Source organism: Calliopsis andreniformis, chromosome 3, assembly GCF_051401765.1.
Source record: "Calliopsis andreniformis isolate RMS-2024a chromosome 3, iyCalAndr_principal, whole genome shotgun sequence".
Classification (NCBI taxonomy): Eukaryota; Metazoa; Arthropoda; class Insecta; order Hymenoptera; family Andrenidae; genus Calliopsis; species Calliopsis andreniformis.
Window position 1 is genome coordinate 1,489,126 of NC_135064.1, and position 19,427 is coordinate 1,508,552.

At 33.4% G+C, this 19,427-nt stretch overlaps 1 protein-coding gene across 2 annotated transcripts in view; it reads left to right on the forward strand.

The window, feature by feature from the left end:
* LOC143188608 (uncharacterized) overlaps positions 1–19,427 on the forward strand; it is a 35,447-nt gene that overhangs the window by 10,061 nt on the left and 5,959 nt on the right. The window contains exons 2-8 of one of the 2 annotated variants that reach the window (XM_076392939.1): positions 13,272–13,700; positions 15,187–15,378; positions 15,732–18,316; positions 18,610–18,698; positions 18,797–18,892; positions 18,971–19,046; positions 19,144–19,402. In XM_076392939.1, the coding sequence (XP_076249054.1) occupies positions 13,272–13,700; positions 15,187–15,378; positions 15,732–18,316; positions 18,610–18,698; positions 18,797–18,892; positions 18,971–19,046; positions 19,144–19,402 (3,726 nt within the window). Of the gene's footprint in view, positions 1–13,271; positions 13,701–15,186; positions 15,379–15,731; positions 18,317–18,609; positions 18,699–18,796; positions 19,047–19,143; positions 19,403–19,427 lie in introns of both variants that reach the window. The other variant, XM_076392938.1, reaches the window with a different exon arrangement.

A 19,427-nucleotide genomic window follows, 5' to 3' on the forward strand; every position in this document is an offset into this window, starting at 1 on the left:
TTTTTTATCCAAACAATATACATATATTTCCCAACTACCTAGATTAGAAGTTCTCATAAGTCTTCACCTAGACGAGGATTAGCTTAAAATATTTTCGGTCAAATTAAAGATTTATAAAAATAAGAAAAGAAATATGAAAATTTTTAATCATTCATGTTGAAAAATAGTATTAAAGTTCCTGAATTACCCCACTCTGATATATTAACAGTCAAGTTGGCTAATTCTGAGTGTCATATTTTGCGCAAGGATCATGATACACATAGGAGTGCACTACATGCATAGTTGTAAACTTTTTAAAATAAAAATTTTTACGTTTGCAGTCAAATTAAAGAATCATCATACATGCTTCGCGACAGTGCACTCCACAGGGCTCGCGAGCCCTCAGTTGGAGAACACTGCCCTATAAGGATCCAGTGGATCTAAGTTGATCCAGTGGATAAAGATAACATAAACTCATTATTTTACATTAGCATGTGCAACAATTGCAATGTAAAATTGTTAAGTTTGGGTTACATTTGTCTACTGAGTCATCTTAGACCCACTGGATAGTTACAGGGTGTAAGGTCGCCTGGGGGATGTTTTATATCTTATTATACGTTCGAAAGAATCTGTAGAATGTCTAACCGTTGTATACATCAACATGGCAGTCCCTATCCAGTGTTAATTACGCACTCAATATTCCACCACACACCATCCGAAACTAAAATTAAAACTTGATGTAAAAGAGACGAGCTGATTTTCCGTGGCACACCCTACAGATATTATTAACACTAGAACTACCAACAATAAATGAATACATTTGTTTCAAAATCATAGGAGCACAAATAATGCATAATTAGAGAAAATAGAATTCATGTACAAATATGTAGACATTTCTTCAGTTTTATTCGTTATTAGTTAAGAATAAATCTAAAGGTTTCTTAGAATAAATCGTAAATTAAAAATAGTGAAATAATGATGACTTTTCAATGACCTTGAAAAAACATTAGTATCTTTTTACATCATCGTATGTAGTGCCTTCTGATAGTGTATCTTTTCTGTTCGAAAGTTTCTTTCATCTTTAAATTTAAGAAAAATAGTCATCGAGTTAGCGATGAAAATTATAGCTCCGCAAGTATATCAATTAATCATAGTAATTTGTGCGATACTTTGAAGAATGTATAAATTGATGCATCATAATAATTATTCTGCTAAAAAAAGAAAAAGAATTTCTTTCAAAAATGTACAGTATACATATCACACCTTCTCTTCAAGGGTAACACAATTCAGGAAACGTCTTTTACAAATTACGACTATAAAGCAGTGTAATATAAAATATATTTTCGTAAACGTTCTTTTTTAAATTATGTCACTTTTGAAACAAATGTGCGATATATTAGAAAGCGTGATAGGTTAGAAGATAATACATATTTATTATCCTAATATAGCTTTAATCACATTCTTGTACTAAAAGGGTACTTCTTTTTTACACTTTCAATTTAACATCCTTAACTTTCAAAGTAATAATTGAATTAAATAATTCAAACGTTCTATTCCTCTTTATTTATTCCAAGCAAAAATCATATTACAAATACACCTAGATTTATAGCGTTATAACTTATACCTGTGACTAGAAGATAAAATGAAATCTAAATATCCTTATTCGAATTTCATGAAAATAAATTAATGAGTAACTGTACACCCTGAAAGTCATCGTTACTTTCCAGTCTCCTTCGAATGAAAATTCACGAATGATAGTGTAATATCATTTTTAATATCGTCCTGGAATGCACTTGCCCTGACAATAAAAGTAATCAACGATCAGCTCTGCAGTCTTTTCACGCCATCTTCATACTTACCCTAGTTGTAATGCAAATGCATCCGAAGACATTATTCTCGGAGCAACGCTGCGCGCGCTCCTCTGCATTCGTTATTCCCACTCTTTTCTAGAATATCAGAGAAAACCGAGTGAAAGTAGCAAATAAGCAGCAACAATGGCTGTAACATGAGGGTTTTAATTATGCATGCTGAAATGGATGCAGTCTTGAACAAGCTGCACCCGTTAATGCAAGTCCTGTGTAAAAGTGTCCAATTTATACTTCCGTCAAGTAGTCTTTATTCGACTGTGATCAGTCTGGAGTCAAAGAATTGGTCTGGTAAATTTTCTATTAGTCGTTCTTATTTATCGTTTGTTTCTTTAGTTTATAATGTAGACGCTTTAGATTAGGTTTTCTTTGGTGAAAGAAGTGAGACGATTGAACACTTCATCGGTATTTTTGTTTGAATTAATATTATTACATTTTTATACAATACTTGTGATGATTAATGAGTAGCGATGGCCTACAACACAAGGTTTATCTTTGACATTATATTTGGTCGAAATTTATAAATATACATACATATATCATTTTTCAATTTACAAAATCGATTGTAGTAATAATGGCCTCAATTAGTTGGTCCGCTAATATTTTCGTAGAAACGTCTATAGATACCATGTATTTAATATTATATGTACAGGGTATTTCTAAACATGTAGAGTATTTTTGGAGAATAGACTCTAATCTAGTTTTTAAACTTTTTAAAAATACCTAGTTTTTCAGCTACACGCTATTCTGTGTTGCGCAAAATATTGGGCCAGAATCTGTAGAAAATAACAAAAATGTGGGACACTTTTGAAGAAGAGATACGAAGATAATGAAAAAAAATCAAATGCACATGAGCTCAGAAATGCATAGTTTCTTTAATTACATTGCTATTAATATTGCCTAAAACACTGGCCCATTAATTATCCGCACCGTCTGCTATTCTCTTGAATGACCTATTAGGCCCAGAGATATTCCGACCATCTGAATGTGTGGTGCATTGTCTTAAAGAAAGTGTCACACTGTACACTATGTGAAATAGCGTTTAACTAAAATACTAAGCGTTTCCGGCCGTTTGTGCACATGTATTTTTGTCATTGTTTTTGTGTTTAAAATCTACTTTCTAATTATGTCCCACATGTATGGAAACATTTGGTATGCATATAGTTTTCTAGGCTTTGAGTTAGTTTTGGATTAAGGTTGGGTTAGATGGGAACTGAATTTGGGTTAAATTTAAGTTTGCATTTGGTTTGGATTAGTTTAAAAGGGAAAACTAATTACAACCAGGTATAAAGTAGATTGGATTTCTTACTTACATTGCCTAAAATGATTCCATGAAGCATCTATCAAAAAAGAATAGAAGTAGGAAGAAGAAGGTACAAATGAATGAAAGTGCATTTATCCTCAAGCCCATAGTTTTCTTAAAAAGCATAGTACAGTTCTAAAATAAAGGTTTCATAGACTTAATGTTAAATTTTACTAAACAGATTCAACTAAATAATTAAACTATTCCTATCATATTTTCAGTTATTTTTGTTTAAAACTTTATAAGCAAGAAATATAATGTCGTGGTATGTTTGTGTCGAAATTGCCCTATCTTTAAGACGGTTAAAGATAGATAAAAATGAAATAAAGCAAAATTAAATGGTATCAAATGCTGCACAGTTCGAATATAATTTTATGCATTGCTACATCTACAAAATGCAATTGCACTTTTTATATGTAGAATCCTATAATTTTAACTCCACAAGTCTATGTAATTTTTAATCTCTAAAACAAAAGTTAAAAATTCGCTATATTATTTCCCTGTATCTCAAATCTCATGGGGAAGAACTAATAACAGAAATTTGCGAACGATATTATGCCGGAAATATACATATAGCAAAATTTTCGTTTTGTCGACAATATCATTATATATACATATAATGGAATTTAAGACGCGACACATAAATGTTATTTGTTTGTGTACTGTCGTGTTGATCGGTCGGATGGATTTTGTCGTTGCGTGACATCCAGTTATGATAAAGCCTAATACATAGTAATGTACTATCAAATTAATCTATCTATTAAGTAATTACTCTTTTTTTAACTAACTCAAACCTAACTAGAACTCTAAGATAATACAATTTAATAGATACTATTAAGTCTTCTTTTGCTTACACCTCGGAAACTAACTACATTCGAGTGGAGATTACATATTAGATACAAGTGAATATTACTCAGGCTATTGACTTTGACAGCATACATCAAGATCATCGAATTCAGTAAGATGTGTCCTCTTCTGTACATGCATATGTAATTACCAATACTTTTGACGATATTACTTAATTATTTTAATATCCAACATTTTCATCATCAGTCAAGATACAAGGTAAACAGTTTGAAGAAAAATAATCACTTCCAAAACTTTCCCCATCGATTCTTTCTTCTACAGTATTAGACAGTGAAGGATTAAACTGCAGAGAATGTTGCAGGATTGCAATTGTGACCTTTCCTTTCCGTAGGCTCGCACAGGTTAATTGCTTCTTGCACGCAGCGACCAGTTACGTACCTAATGATTTAACATTAACCGCAATCATACTGTAACGATGATCGGAAACCATTAAGAAATGTCCGTGAATCTGGGAGAAAGTACAGGAACAGAAATTGTCAATGTTTTAGAACGAATTTAAATAATCACTGCTTTCCATGGAGATGTTTGCGTGGTTTGATAAAAGAGCACTGGACTAGACAGACGACGAAAAAGAGCAAGCCTAAATTGAGTGAGATAAAAATTAATAAATGGCGAAATTTACGGGAGTAACCGATTATTGAATCGATACTTTGTTCTAAAGATTAGTTCTATATTTAATAATATTTAGTACTATATAGCTGGTTTCGATTTCGTTAAAGTTTTCAAACTTTTTGAATCTTCTAAATTGGATCAACCTTTTCGTTATTGAAACTCATATACATGCAGGATGTTAAAAAGGAGTCTGGCACTTTAGGAGTTCATTAACGTGAGATGTTGGAGCGACGACGGACAAACGTAACATGAGACAAATATAACAAATGTTATAAAATAAATACTAATCGACGAACAATTCACAGCTTCCATCTTTACACATTACTTCCGTCTCTTTTCCATCTCAGATTTAGGCAAATCGCGATAATAAGCATTTCTTCGTATTGTATTGTATTATCTGAAATGTCTAATACATTATTGAAATAGTGTAAAAACTTGTGGGGTCTGTTTCAATTACGTATTCTTTCGTTTTGGCTTCATAAAATTCTTTGACTTTTTTGTACTGTATTAAAGAGATACTGAATTTATAGGTAAAATTTGTTATGATTATAAGTTAGATTAACATGTAGAACACGTTTATGAGAAATACCGCTAGAAGCGATAAAAGTAACAAATTACTTTTAGTCTCGATTTCACGTTTCATCTTTCTTCTATGCTCTTTGCTATACTGGGTATGTTATTTTATTAAAATTTATTAGGGGAAAAATTTGATAAGTCACATTTCCTAAATGTTACGAGAGAGCAATTTTAAAGTTTGAAACAGAACGCTACAAAATAACAAAAACGCATTATGCGATTAGTGCAACTAACGTTCTTCAATAAAATTAATAGAAATTATTTAATAATCTTAAGTTTCTTGTTGGTTTATTAAATTATTCTCCTATTTCACATGAACTTATCAAGTCATTTCCTGTTCACCTATTATGGAAATACTTATTCATACTTTAGAACTCGTCAAGATTTTCAGCTTTTCAACTCAGATGTACGATAACAGCATTTCCTTTTGACTAACAGACGAAACAAAAAACAGAAAATTGACAAAAATGGTTTCTATTACATTTTTCTCTCGTGATTATCAAATGCGGAATTAATGTTTACAGAATGTCTAACATTCGTAAAAACAGATCTTCGACTGGCTTCTTAAAAGTTTATATTAAATTTATGTTGATATTTATACTTATTTTTACCTTCAGAATAAACAGAAATACCTTTCAAAAGTATTTTTTCTATTACTTAATTTAATTTTTAAACTTAAATAGGATGTCGTCCCTACCTCATATTATCGCATGTTATGCGATAAAATGGCATATTTTACGAAAAGGCTTATTTGAGAAAATTAAGAAATGCATTGCTAGTTTTTTTAGTTGATTATGTGATTTAATAATGTAGGTTTACTGTCGTGTACGATATTTTCAAAGAATTTTATAAAACTTAGAAGAAACAAATTGAGAAACGTAACTATCTCCCCTACTCTCGTCCTACTCTCCCTTACGTACGTATAGTGTAGTAAAAAATGTCTAATCAATATTGGTCTTAAATGCAATATTTTCCATATAAAATCAACGTTTATTACTTACAAACATTCGGTATCATTAATGAATCTCTTTACAAGTAGTATTTATAGAAATATAGGTATACAGTTTGTTTCACACAGTTGGGCCAAGTCATGGCTCTTAAACAGTAGGGAATAGGAAAAAATGTCATTGGACAAACTTAAACTGTATTGGATGGTGTATGATTTAGCGCACATGTCTACTCCGACAACGTGGAGACGTTTCTAGGATTTCAAGGTTATCTCTATATATTTAAACGAAAGGGTACATTTTCTATGCACCAATGGATGCACTTCTTTATTCTCGATAAAAAAGTATTAAGACACTTAGACCGAAAATTTATTACTTTAAACGATATTATTTCCAGTTTACACTTGACAGTTGCCGTCTGCTTTAAACTCGTAAGTGTTATTTGTTGAAAGTGCCGGATTAGCAGAATGTAATGGCGGACCATTCGAGCATCTTTTCTAATTGCTAAACTAACAATTAAAAAATTTTGCAAATTTACAAATGCATTGAAGGGTAGAAATAGAGCAAAAAATACGCAATACACTTTGTCGTATTTGTTACGGTTTAACTTTTATAAAGGTTTAAAAGTCCAAGATCTTTTTCAGATTCGGAAAGCTTTATGAAAATTAAATCGTAAAAGATCCAATAAAATGTACTAACCCTTTTAACCTGAAACTTCCCATGTACCTAATAGGGACTGTTATCTAAAATCTAAGCGATTTTCGACATAACATAAAAGATAATAATGGTTTTTTATTTATTGCATTAAAAAAATAATATAGTAGGTAGATGCAGAGGCTGGTAAATCAGCCATTTGGATATAGGCGGTGCTTTTTCAGGCCAATTTACCTGCTTATAGGATACAAAGGGTTAAGATTCCTTTGCTCTATTTCTGTACTTCAATGCATCTGTAAAATTACAAGAGTCTCTGATTGCTAGTTTAACATATAAATATGTTAAGTTTAAGGCATTATGATTGCAAAGTGGAGGCTGATCACACATTATGTCATAGGATATTTTGTGTTCTATCAGAACTCTCCTACACCTCTTTAAAATATTTCCACATATATTGTTTACATCCTGTATTCTACTTGCGTTGGAAGAAACTCTTTCTTAAGCAATTAGCTATACATATGTATAGATGAGGGCATACTCAACGAATTTCGATGATCTTCAACATGTTGTAAAGCTTAATATCCTGAACATTTTTGGTAATTATGCTTAAAGGGATACACCACATCGATTTTGATAGAATTAAAGTATATTATAGAAATAAACATTGTGAACAACGTCTTTCTATATATTGCCGCCCGGCTTCAGTTTTCGAGATATGTGTAAAAAATTGTTGCTACTACACATTGAATTTTGCTTATACGTATGCATCCTTGGCAGTGTATGAGTCAGTATGCGAAGCCGTTTTTCTGCTGTTTCTATAACTATCGAAACAGCATTCTCTCCGAAAGCATTACTTATTGTCAGTGGTATAAGTTTACCCAGTATACAAACATAGAATATAAGACGTTTAAATTACCTTTATCTACTGGGTCAACTTAGATCCACTGGATCCTTATAAGGTGTTGAGTCGCCTGGGGGATTTTTTTCAGACTTGTCCGCTAAATTAACTTATACTACTGACAATAAGTAAAGATTTCGAAGACAGTGGGCGAGCTCGATATTGGCTCGTACGCTGCCACGAACGTGGACGTATAAGCAAAATTCAGTGGATAGTAGCAACAGTTTTTTTGCAAATATCTTGAAAACTAAGGCCGAACTGCGATTATATGTATAAGAAAAAGTTGTTCAAAATGTCGTCCTCTATAATATATCCAAAGATTATAAAGATCGGTGAGGTATACACTTTTATGCACAATTACCCATTTTTTTCTTACAAGGGAATAACATGAGATGTAAATCTCCGATTTTTATGAAACTTGTAGGATTGTGAAGTAGTTGAAAATATTCAACACGTATTTTTTATTATCGGCTCTAATTCATGTTAAGGGGGTGAAAATCACTGCCAAAGTTTGAGGTGGTAAACATATTTCGCTTAATATCTCAAAAATTTGCATGTAGCAAAATAGTGTAAATGGAACGATTGCGTATTTTTAAATGACGAATCCACTTATGTAAACAGTGTTTGAAAATATCAATTTGTTTAAAAAATATATTACAAAATATTATGTTTTTGTTGTTTTCACCGACTAAATGTTGATCGATCATTTCACCAATTTGTATGCGAATACTATGAACCAAAACACAAACTACGAATATAATATAATGTTATAGTTTTACATTACAAATAAAATAGTAATATTTCTTTTTCTTTTATTAGACTACATTTTGTGCGAAATTGGGCAGTGAGACGAGTGGTCTTAAGAAAAAACTATGTCCTTATATAATATTTTCATTATATTATGATACATGTTGTTTATTGTTTACTAAATGTATAAATAATAATATCGCTAATGAATACTCGCAACATTTCACACTTATTGCAAACAGTACTAGGGGTTCATTGTCGGTGAACTTTGCATAGATGAAAATGTAGATAGTAAAGATGTTTTATAAATCATTTTCCATCAATAGTTATTATTTACTATATGCAAACACGTGGAGTTTCTCCAAAAAATATGGTTTAATTAAACAAATTTATAAGAAAGTCTAATAGTCTAGTGCGAATAGAGATACTGACTCATACGCGTCTGACGAATGTTACAGTCATCAGCACGCACTCATATAGAATTCTTTTGCCTTAGGAGAAAAGTTTGTACGTTCTTACTAATAACTTTGTACGTTCTTCGAAGCTATTTGCAATGCCATAGTAAACACACTTTTGATGTTATACTTATTAATTTTTGATATTCACTTTTTATTGTATAACAACTTCCCCTGTGCTAGAGCATGTTGATATAAGAGTCCTCGATTTTTTTATTTATTGCTTCTGATATTTTTTTATTATTATTCTTATGTGTTGGCTTTTGTTATTAACCTTTTCGTTCAAAACTTGACGGATTTTGACACTTTCCTGGCTGCGTAACTGAAGCCATCTAGCGGCAAAAATGTGAAAGCCAGAAAAAAGTATTTCTGTCAGACGAAACTGAGCATGTAAAATTACTCCTGCACATAAAATTAATATCTCAATATTTTTCACCTCTTCCTATCTCAATTTACTAGTGTGAGGGCTTATTTTACACACTGCGTCAAAAGAATAAATCGCTATCAAAGTTTTTGAACGTTTTGGGCGAAGAAAAAATATACTGCTAGCGTCACGCGCCATTCAACTACTTGCCGCGACCCCTGATCCGTAGTTTGTGTTTTGGTTCATAGTATTCGCATACAAATTGGTGAAATGATCGATCAATATTTAGTCGGTGAAAACAACAAAAATATAATATTTTTTAATATATTTTTTAAACAAAGTGATATTTTCAAACACTGTTTACATAGGAGACTTCGTTGTTCAAAAATACGCAATCGCCCCATTCACACTATTTTGCTACATGCAAATTTTCGAGATATTAAGTGAAATATGTTTCCCACCCCCAACGTTGGGGGTGGTTTTCATTCCCCTTAACATGAATTAGAGCCAATAAAAAAATACGTGTCGAATATTTTCAACTACTTCACAATCCTACAAGTTTCATAAAAATCGGAGATTTACACCTGGCGGTGTTCCCTTGTTAGACGTACATATAACCGCTGCTCGACTTTAGTTTTAGAGATAGCAAAAATATTTTCGATACAATAGTATATCGAATTCTACATAAATCATGCCAATCAGTGAATGAAGAGACATGGTGAGTAAGAAAGAATATAGATAAAATATATAATAAAATTTTTTCCTCAAAAATGTTATGACTTCTCGAACATACAGAATACATACAAAAAAATTGAAAATGATTTACCGTATAGTTTTTTTAACACAAGATTTAAAAGATAACGTTTTTTTTACCAACAGAAAAAGAAATTCTCTCCTTAAAGCATCTGAGTATTGAAATACTAAGATATCGAAATACTAAAATAGTTAACTCCTCATGAACGAGCTCTGTTCTTCGTACGGACTCTCATTAAATGCATTTATGTAGGTAATAGGCAGCTATGTATTGTACCCCATTTTTCTTTAGGCGAATTTTGTAAGCATATTTTCAATCATTGTAAAATGTGTCTCAACTATTTAACATAAAAAACACAGAATTAATAATGATATGATTGTCATTTCCATGTACACAGTGCTTTTACGTATAAAAGTACACCGTCGTTGAAAAATTAATAGTCTCAGTATTTAAGTACCCTTCGAAATACAAGGTGTTAAAATATCGATGTAAAGTTATCGACAACAGTATTGAAATACTTGCTATGAAAGTATCATGAACGCTCACTGTTAAATATACAGAGTATCGGTATTTGCAGAAAGCTCATGAATAAGTGAAACATTAATCACTTAATACAGTCAGCACACGGTATCAAAGAGATATCAATTCAGAGAATAAACTCAGTCTCAAGATAGGAATTTGTTTTTAGCGGAAGTAATTCCGTACAACACTGTATTACTCATTATTCTCAGTATAAAGATGTTATACGATAAGGTCGCATTGCCTACGCTCCATTATATAACAGATTATAGCTCGAGTATCAGTCTGATTACCACTGTTAAGTAACAATATCAAATGTCACTTTGCCGCTCTATTTTACATAGGAACTTCTTATTTTAGGCATTTTCAAGCCTTCATTTACATGATAATATCCAATATCTTTGTGCTTCAATAAACATTAATCATACGAATTTATTTTAATATTTGTTCTTTTTACAGTTTTTACACGACATAAGCTTGTTGCTATTTTTAGTATTTCTTGGAATTACTGTTCCATTTTCTTACAGTTCCATTTCTAATAACATAAAGAAGAGTTCTTAATATATTTATTAACTCAGAAACTAGGTAACTGTGCAAACTGATTCCTGCTAACGAATTACGAGACTGTAACGAGTAAAAGCTGTATACGATATATAAAACAATGAGAAAACAATAATTCAATTTACAAGGATAAGCTGATAATTATTATCATAAATATCTTTAAATTATTTTTCGGCATTATTCATCTATAGATACACAAGATGTAAATCAGAAAAAAAGCGAAATTAAGAAATTAACTAACATTCTATTAAAAAACAATAGCATTCTTCCGAATGCAGGACTTCTTTCCTGATTCCTTCCAATTTGGAGCACTAGGAGTGATAGAGGGGGCATTAACATCAATACAGTATAATCAATTAAATACATAGTATGTATGTATTTATGTAAAAATTGCTAAAACACACCATTTGACATCTACTTGACTAAAATGCCAAATTTTTTTTCTGTGGCACTTTTTTTACTATTTAAAATATTTAATTAATTATTAATGCTTTACTGATGATAATAAATTGTTGAATAATGAATTTTATAAAATTAAAACTTGTTTTGCTAACCCTTTTGCTAACTCTGGGTCCCCGAATTGGTAGGAATCAGGAAAAAATATGTTGGTACGTAATTGAGTCCCCAGTTAGCCACCTCAACGCTAATTATTAAAAGTGTGAAGTACCGATACTCTGTTGTTTTACTAAAATTGCTGTATCCTGCCGCCGACTATACGAGGCTATCTAAGTTCAAGTATGAGCAAGTAGTGTGAGAGGGAGTATTCAGGAATATTCACAATGTGTGTAGAATTGGCTTTATATGGAAGTCTGTGGATCAATTTAACGTTTCTAGATTTTTGATTTAGGTTGTTCTTGCTTCAAATATGTTTATACATGTATTTACCAATGGATCACATGTATCTAAGTATGTGTGCGTTAGACACCGTGAGGAAATTGATATTTCTAACGCTCTTAGCAATATTGACATAACAAAACACTGACATATCAGAATTAGAAATTATTTGAGAAATTATTTCAGGAAACATTTATAAAAAGCAAGATATCAACTACAATAGTATCTTATTTAGTAATCAGACAATGAAATAATTCTAAGAAATATCATTTGCTTCGTCAAATTAACTAACACATAATCGTTTCAAATACCATCTGGTCAAATAAAATAGTGTTCAATAAATCGTTTTAAATTATTTCTTTCCTGTTTTAAGTTAACCTTCTACTTAAACACTTTAACTCTTTATAAAAATTCAATGTTAACAATTATTTTGTATTTGATTATTAAAATTTCTGAAGGATCATACATATATTATTTAATAGATATTTTAAAGTAAAATGTAAAAGTTGAAATTATTTCTTTAATTAGCATTATTGAATGACCATTATTTAAGGAAGTGAAAGCAAGGTTTATTTTGTTACATATTTAAATAACAGAACATTTTCTTTCAACTTTTTATGGTAATAAAATAGAGTAGAGATATATATCGCACAATAAAAATCCTTGACCCTTAGAAGTGAATACATTTGTTACATATAAATTGTAAAGGGCAAAATTAATACATGATTTATATTAAGGAATGTCTTATTTCAAGAGTCAACACTAGAACTGCCGTATATAAATAATTTTATTATTTATTATTATTATTATGTATTTTAACGTATATAAATTTTTAACCGCATATCAAAATTACAGGTTTTTAAAGAAGTGCATAATTTACAGAAATAACGTTTATTTTCATGTTCCTTTAATTTTATTTGACGTTAGCTGAAAGAAGAATAACGTTTAGAAAAAATGAAATGTATCTAAAATATAACGTACCCGTAATTTTTACGCCATCGTTAATTCTAGTGTTAAACATTAAGCTAATGTATTCCATCATGAGAAATTTACTTGCTAGAACATTAACTTTTTTAAAACAGAATAAATGTTCCTATTTAACTAAAGAGAAAATAACTTCTAAGAGAACAAATGTTTTCTATTTATTTATATAAAAATGTATGAAATAGAAGTTTCAGTGAATATGCTTCATTTTATAACTGTTTCCTTAACGCAGGAAAAATAACAGTAAAAGAATTGTTGCCTTTTATAATTAATTGAAAATTTTAAGTTACATTTGATCTCTCTATTTAAGTGATGCATAATTTACAAAGAAATGTAAAATTTATCATTGTAGGAGGATTCGTCGGTGGGTAGCCAGAAGAGGCCAGAAAGATTGTCTACAGAGGAGTGTTGTGTATCTCACGTGCCAGTAGGCGTCGGGGTGGAAGGTGTCGGTTCCTGGAGGGCCCAGAGGCGCCCTCACGGCGTCGACGTACCTACGCCCCTGACCAACGTCGCGGCGCACGAGCTGGAGTCATCCGTGGACGGCGCAGCGTTCAACCCCGTCGTCGTCGCAACAGCGGTGACATCCGCGCGATGTTCTGCCGCAAAGAACTCACTGATAACGGCTCCATCTTCCTCTTCCTGTTCATCTGTCAATGCTGTCAACTCGAGAACAAGGTTGTACCTAGACTGTGCGATCGCTGAAACCAGCAAGGAGGATGCCATGGAGCCGGAAGTCAAGGAGGAGGACGAACGAAGGTCGTCCACGCCGAGCCCCGAGGTATTTCTCCTTGGTTCCCTTCGATTCTCTTTCATTTCTCGTCGTCATTTCGCTTCTTCCTGCACTCTGCTTGCTTGATGTCTTGATATTTAATACAACCAATGTGTCGCTGAATCTGATCAGTCGATAGCATTAAAATTAATTGAGATCTGAATCTCTTTTTTTCTCTTTTGCTTAGTAATACTTAGTTCTGTTGGTTTTAGTGTAGAGATAAAAATATGAGTGTCAGAGTTAGCAAAGAATTGTAGGAAATTCGGGAACGATAATAACTATGAATGGTATTTTTGTGAAAAGTTAATTGTAAATATGTTATCTAATGTTAATATTACGAAACATTTTGAATCGTAAATAGTTGTGTATAACAGGTGGTATTTGATTGATTGTCTTCGTTAACTTGTTTGGTGTGCTCTTTGTTAGTGCCTCTTGTTTGACACTAGTATTACTATTTTTCTGGGAAACGTATTGTGACCCTAAATGTCAACATTAAAGCAGCGATTGAACAGGCTGTCAAGTAATTCTTCAAGGAAGATAACCTTATTAAAAGCGTAATGTGACCTTTAAAAACTTTGCCGATTTTCAAGTACATTAATTAGTGACCAGTGAATATTCAAGTGTATATGTATTAGCAAAGTTTATAACGTACAATATTTGTCTATTGAATACAAAAATTTGCTTCTATGATTATCCTGTTGAGCTGTTGAAGTCCATCAATCAAAATTTGTGAATGTATTTACAGTTATTTTCATATTGAGTATCGTAGAATGGGTTACTGCATTGTTATATAACTAGCAATAATATACGCATTAATTTCATAGTTTGATTAATGTACACGAGTTGCATTTGCATAGTGCTTTTGGTTTGTTGTTTACGAGAGTTCGATAGTTTTCTTTCGCCTTAAGATGCGATTCTGATGAAAAAGAAACTGCTGAAAACCACTTGTATCGCCGTGTGTTTGTGGAGCACGAGTCTTTCCTATATACACCTCCACCAACGTACCGCGTATTGATTTTACGGAGAGTCGCTCTCTATCTTTCTCTGACTCTGTTATGTACGTTTACGCACACGTACTGTGCACCTCCTTTCTCTCTCCTTCTTACCTCTCTGTCTTTCTCTCTTACCGCCCTTTAACTCGCCTTGCTATTCCCCTAAATCTTGCCGCAAGAATTTATTGCAGTCCCTTTGCTACTCGTGCAAAAACGCTAGTAGTTTTATACCTTGTTCGGTATTTATTTTTAGCTCAATAGACTGGCAATAACCTTGCACAGTCTCCCTCCTCCCGGAATCTGGATTGACTTATTTTTTGTCAAAAAATCTCAAGTAATGCATAAAGAGTAACTGTATCTCACGTAACCGATATTTCTTTTTTTAAGTGGGAGACACTTTCAATTTTTTAATTTAATAAAGATTTAAAGCTTTCGTTATCTCATGATCACACGGATTTTTAGAACTATAACTTAATAATTTTCTAACTTTTTATATTCAACAGATTTATAGACGAAGAAGCAAACGCTACAATGATGGTGGCAGCAGTGAGGAAGATAATAAACCAGATTCGTCAGTGCAAGGTCACAGATTACCTTCTTCCTATCGAGGAACTTGGCCTATCAGAAGAGACCTATGGGCCAATCAACAAATGGGCTTTTCCCCTCAACAAAGCACATCAACCACTGTACATAATGTAAGCCACTTTTTTTATCAATTATTGTGATCACTACTGTGTGAAGATAAAAAGAAGTCTTGGAAATGAAACATATGTCTTATGGGCCTTAGTATAATCTCCCTGTGACCAATCACTTATTGACGGTAATTGAAACAGCATGACGGACATGCGAACGCTTTCTTTTGTTTTAATAACTCAGTATGTGTGTTTACTTACGATATAAGACATTAATTACAAATTTGTATTGTATTTGTTGTTTGTTTCTTTCACCTCTGCTCAATATTTGCCATAGAATATATTCGAACGCTAAAATTAGAATAATGATAAAACATATCAGAGTTTTTGCATTGATATTTACTTTGGGCTTATAGGATGTTGCTAGCGTCATGAGCTTCTCCTCGAATTCAGGGACACTTGGCTGTTCTGCAGAGATGCAAGGTGACCGAAGGTTAGGAGCAAAAGTAGATGTGGTGTACAATCTGTTAGGAATGCTTGGCAGCTCCGAAGGCAGAGAGGATATGAGCGCCACTTTACTCTCAATGAGCAACTCAATAGACAATTGTCTCATAATGAGGCAATCAGGATGTTTGCCGCTTTTGGTGCAATTAATTCATGCACCTGGTCAGGATTCAGAAACTAGAGAACGCGCTTCGAGAGCTCTGCACAATATAGTACACGCTAAAAGCGATGAGAAAGCTGGACGTCGAGAAGCTAGAGTCCTCCGATTTTTAGAGCAGTTAAGAGACTACTGTCAAACTCTCAGAACATCTTTGGAGACAGGACAAATACCAGATGATCTGGAACGACAGCCAGGAACAACGATAGCCGCGTTAATGAAGCTTTCCTTCGACGAAGCTCATCGTCACGCTATGTGTCAGCTTGGTGGTCTGCATGCAGTAGCAGAGCTCATTGAGATGGACCACATGGCTCACGGTAGTGAGTGTGACGATCAAAACTGTATCACCCTCCGTAGGTATGCTGGGATGGCGCTAACAAATCTAACGTTTGGAGACGGAAATAACAAAGCACTGTTATGCTCTTTCCGAGAATTTATGAAGGCGCTGGTTTCGCAACTACGTAGTTCCAGTGACGATCTCAGACAAGTTACAGCAAGTGTCTTAAGAAATCTGTCATGGAGAGCAGACACCAGCAGCAAACAGACCTTGAGGGAAGTCGGTGCGGTAACTGGCTTAATGAAAGCCGCGATGGAAGGTCGAAAAGAGTCAACGTTGAAGTCGATTCTCTCAGCACTTTGGAACCTTTCAGCACACTGCAGCACAAATAAAGTGGATATTTGCGCCGTGGACGGTGCGCTCGCCTTCCTCGTGGATATGTTAAGCTACAAGGCACCGTCCAAAACTTTAGCAATCGTTGAGAATGCTGGTGGCATACTGCGAAATGTCTCCAGTCATATCGCTGTTAGGGAAGACTACCGAGCCATTGTGAGAGAAAGGGGATGTCTACAAGTACTTTTGCAGCAGTTACGATCTCCGAGTTTAACCGTCGTCAGTAATGCATGTGGAGCTCTCTGGAATCTCTCTGCTCGTTGCCCTCAAGATCAGCGTTTGCTATGGGATTTAGGTGCTGTCCCAATGCTTCGTAGTCTTATTCATTCTAAGCACAAAATGATCTCAATGGGCTCGAGCGCAGCTTTAAAAAATTTATTAAGCGCAAGACCAGGTTGCAACAATCTCGTCCACTTAGATTCAACGGCTCGTGGTTTGGGCCTTCCAACTTTGCCAACTTTAGTTGCCCGCAGACAAAGAGCTCTAGAACAAGAAATAGACCAGAACTTAGCTGAAACTTGTGACAACATTGAACCTAGTACGTCCCCAACAAACAAAGATGACAAGTTCTCTTTTAAGGTGGACCACAGTTTTCTTGGGATTAATGCACGCACTTTACGCTCATATCAGCTACACAATCAACCTGGTATATCCGGTACGAAATGCAACGGGGTCGCTCGGAGCGAAAGCAGAGATTCCATGCGTTCGATAACAAGCACTCACTCTGACACCATGTTTGAACGAGTGAATCGCCATGTGATGAATGGTCTATCCCCTACTGATATTCAGATAAAGCAACAGTCCTCGTCTTTGCATTCCGCGGTTGGTTTCGATACTGGGATGTCCAGCGACAGTCATACAAAAATTTCCTCTGAAAAAAAGTATACTTTGAGGTACAAGAATGCGATTCCAGATCGTTTGAAAACGTCAGACGCCTTCAGTGGTCTTGGCGATCTCAGATGTACAAATTCCACTATTTCCTGGTCTTCTGCTCCCGATCAAGAATCTGCCTGTTCGCAGAACTTGCTGCATTCTTCTGTTGAGGACAATTTATCGCAGAACATGTCGTCGGCATCAAAAGCTGGCAGCCAATCTAGCATGTCCGAGGAAACAGAATTGAATGTTTGCTCAAAGGCAGAGTATCAGTGCGTTACTTTAAAATCTGGAATTGATACTCCTTCTTCATTATCATTCGTCAACAACTCACTGAATACGATACAAAAAACCATTTCTCCTACTCTTAGTCATCAAACAGAAGGGAACTTGTTCAGCAATTATGCTGAAACTGATTTAGATCAGCCTACAGATTATGGTCTGCGTTACGCAGAGCGTAGCTTGGAAGATGAAGAGAAACAACATTCCCATTACTTTGTGAGCAATGAGCAGGAACTTATTCATGAAGACACAGTAAAAATTTATTGTACGGAGGGGACACCACATGGAACTTCCTTAAATTCATCCAGAGCTGCTTCTGCTTCTGACCTGCAAGATGATAGCCGACAGAGAAACTCGCCCAGAATGCAAATACAGAGCCAGTTACAGAATAAAGAAGAAATTACTTTGGAATGCACAATAAAAGTTTTGGATGAAAGGTTGAACTACTTTCAAGCAAACATTAAGAGTGATAACATTGAGAAAAGTGGACATTCTTCTACCAAAAGCCCATTAAGGTTAGTATAGATACAATTTATACACTACGGCAACTTGTGGATTAGCAAAAAGTATTTTTGATATGTTATAAAAAAATTGGTATTTTTTAAATACAAACATTAAACGATAAGATTCAGTTCGATTTAGTGTATACTAAAAATACATACATCAATTAACATAGTACTCAAGATACATTTTGTGAAATCTAATAATACTGATAAAATGTTTCATTTTATGTAAGTAAAATTATTTCTTAATTATAGTCTATAGTTCCTAAGCAAGAAAATGTAACTTCGCCTTTTTTTATTAACAGCTTTAGAACTACACTTAATCAAGTTTCTCCAAATAATTCGCATTATGATGAAAGTGACAATACAGCATCATCTGTCAAACCTGGATCAGGTAAAATAATTCGTCTGCTGAATTATTATAATATTTATTGAAGAAAGTAAGCTGTATAAAAATTTAAATTGTTATTTTTAAAATTTATTTTATTATAGATAAAGAAAAAAAATATGAAACACAAACTGATATACCTCTTAATAGAGATAATTCATACGTCACCAGTGCATTAAAGGCTTCTAATGATTCAGGATGTAAGGAATTTGAACTAAAAGGAGATACACGTATCATGCCTTGCACATTAAATATAAACAACTCTTTCGAATGTTTAGATCAAGTCAGTGATGGGGATGAGGACGATGAAGATCTTCTTACAGCTTGCATTAATATTGGAATGCAAAATAATAGGTAAATATTTTTACTTGATTTACTAATTTGTTGCCTCATAATAATAACTAATGAAATATACATGTAACTAATATTTTTCTTGTTTCTGTTTCTGTAGACACAGGCATTCATACATAGGAAACAATTTTGAAAAACTTCCACGGAATGAAAGCAACCTAACTAGATACCAGACTAGTGTTGCATTAGATCAAATGGAATGTAGTAATACCATGATTGATACTAGTACAAACAATTTAGACAAAATACAAATGTCATGCAATGAAACATGTCCTAATACTAGTAAGGATAGAGTTATGAACAGTTTACCAAATATAGCATCTGAGTACACTCCGTGTACAACAAGGTTATTGCAAAAGGTAAAACAAGTTTATATATACATTT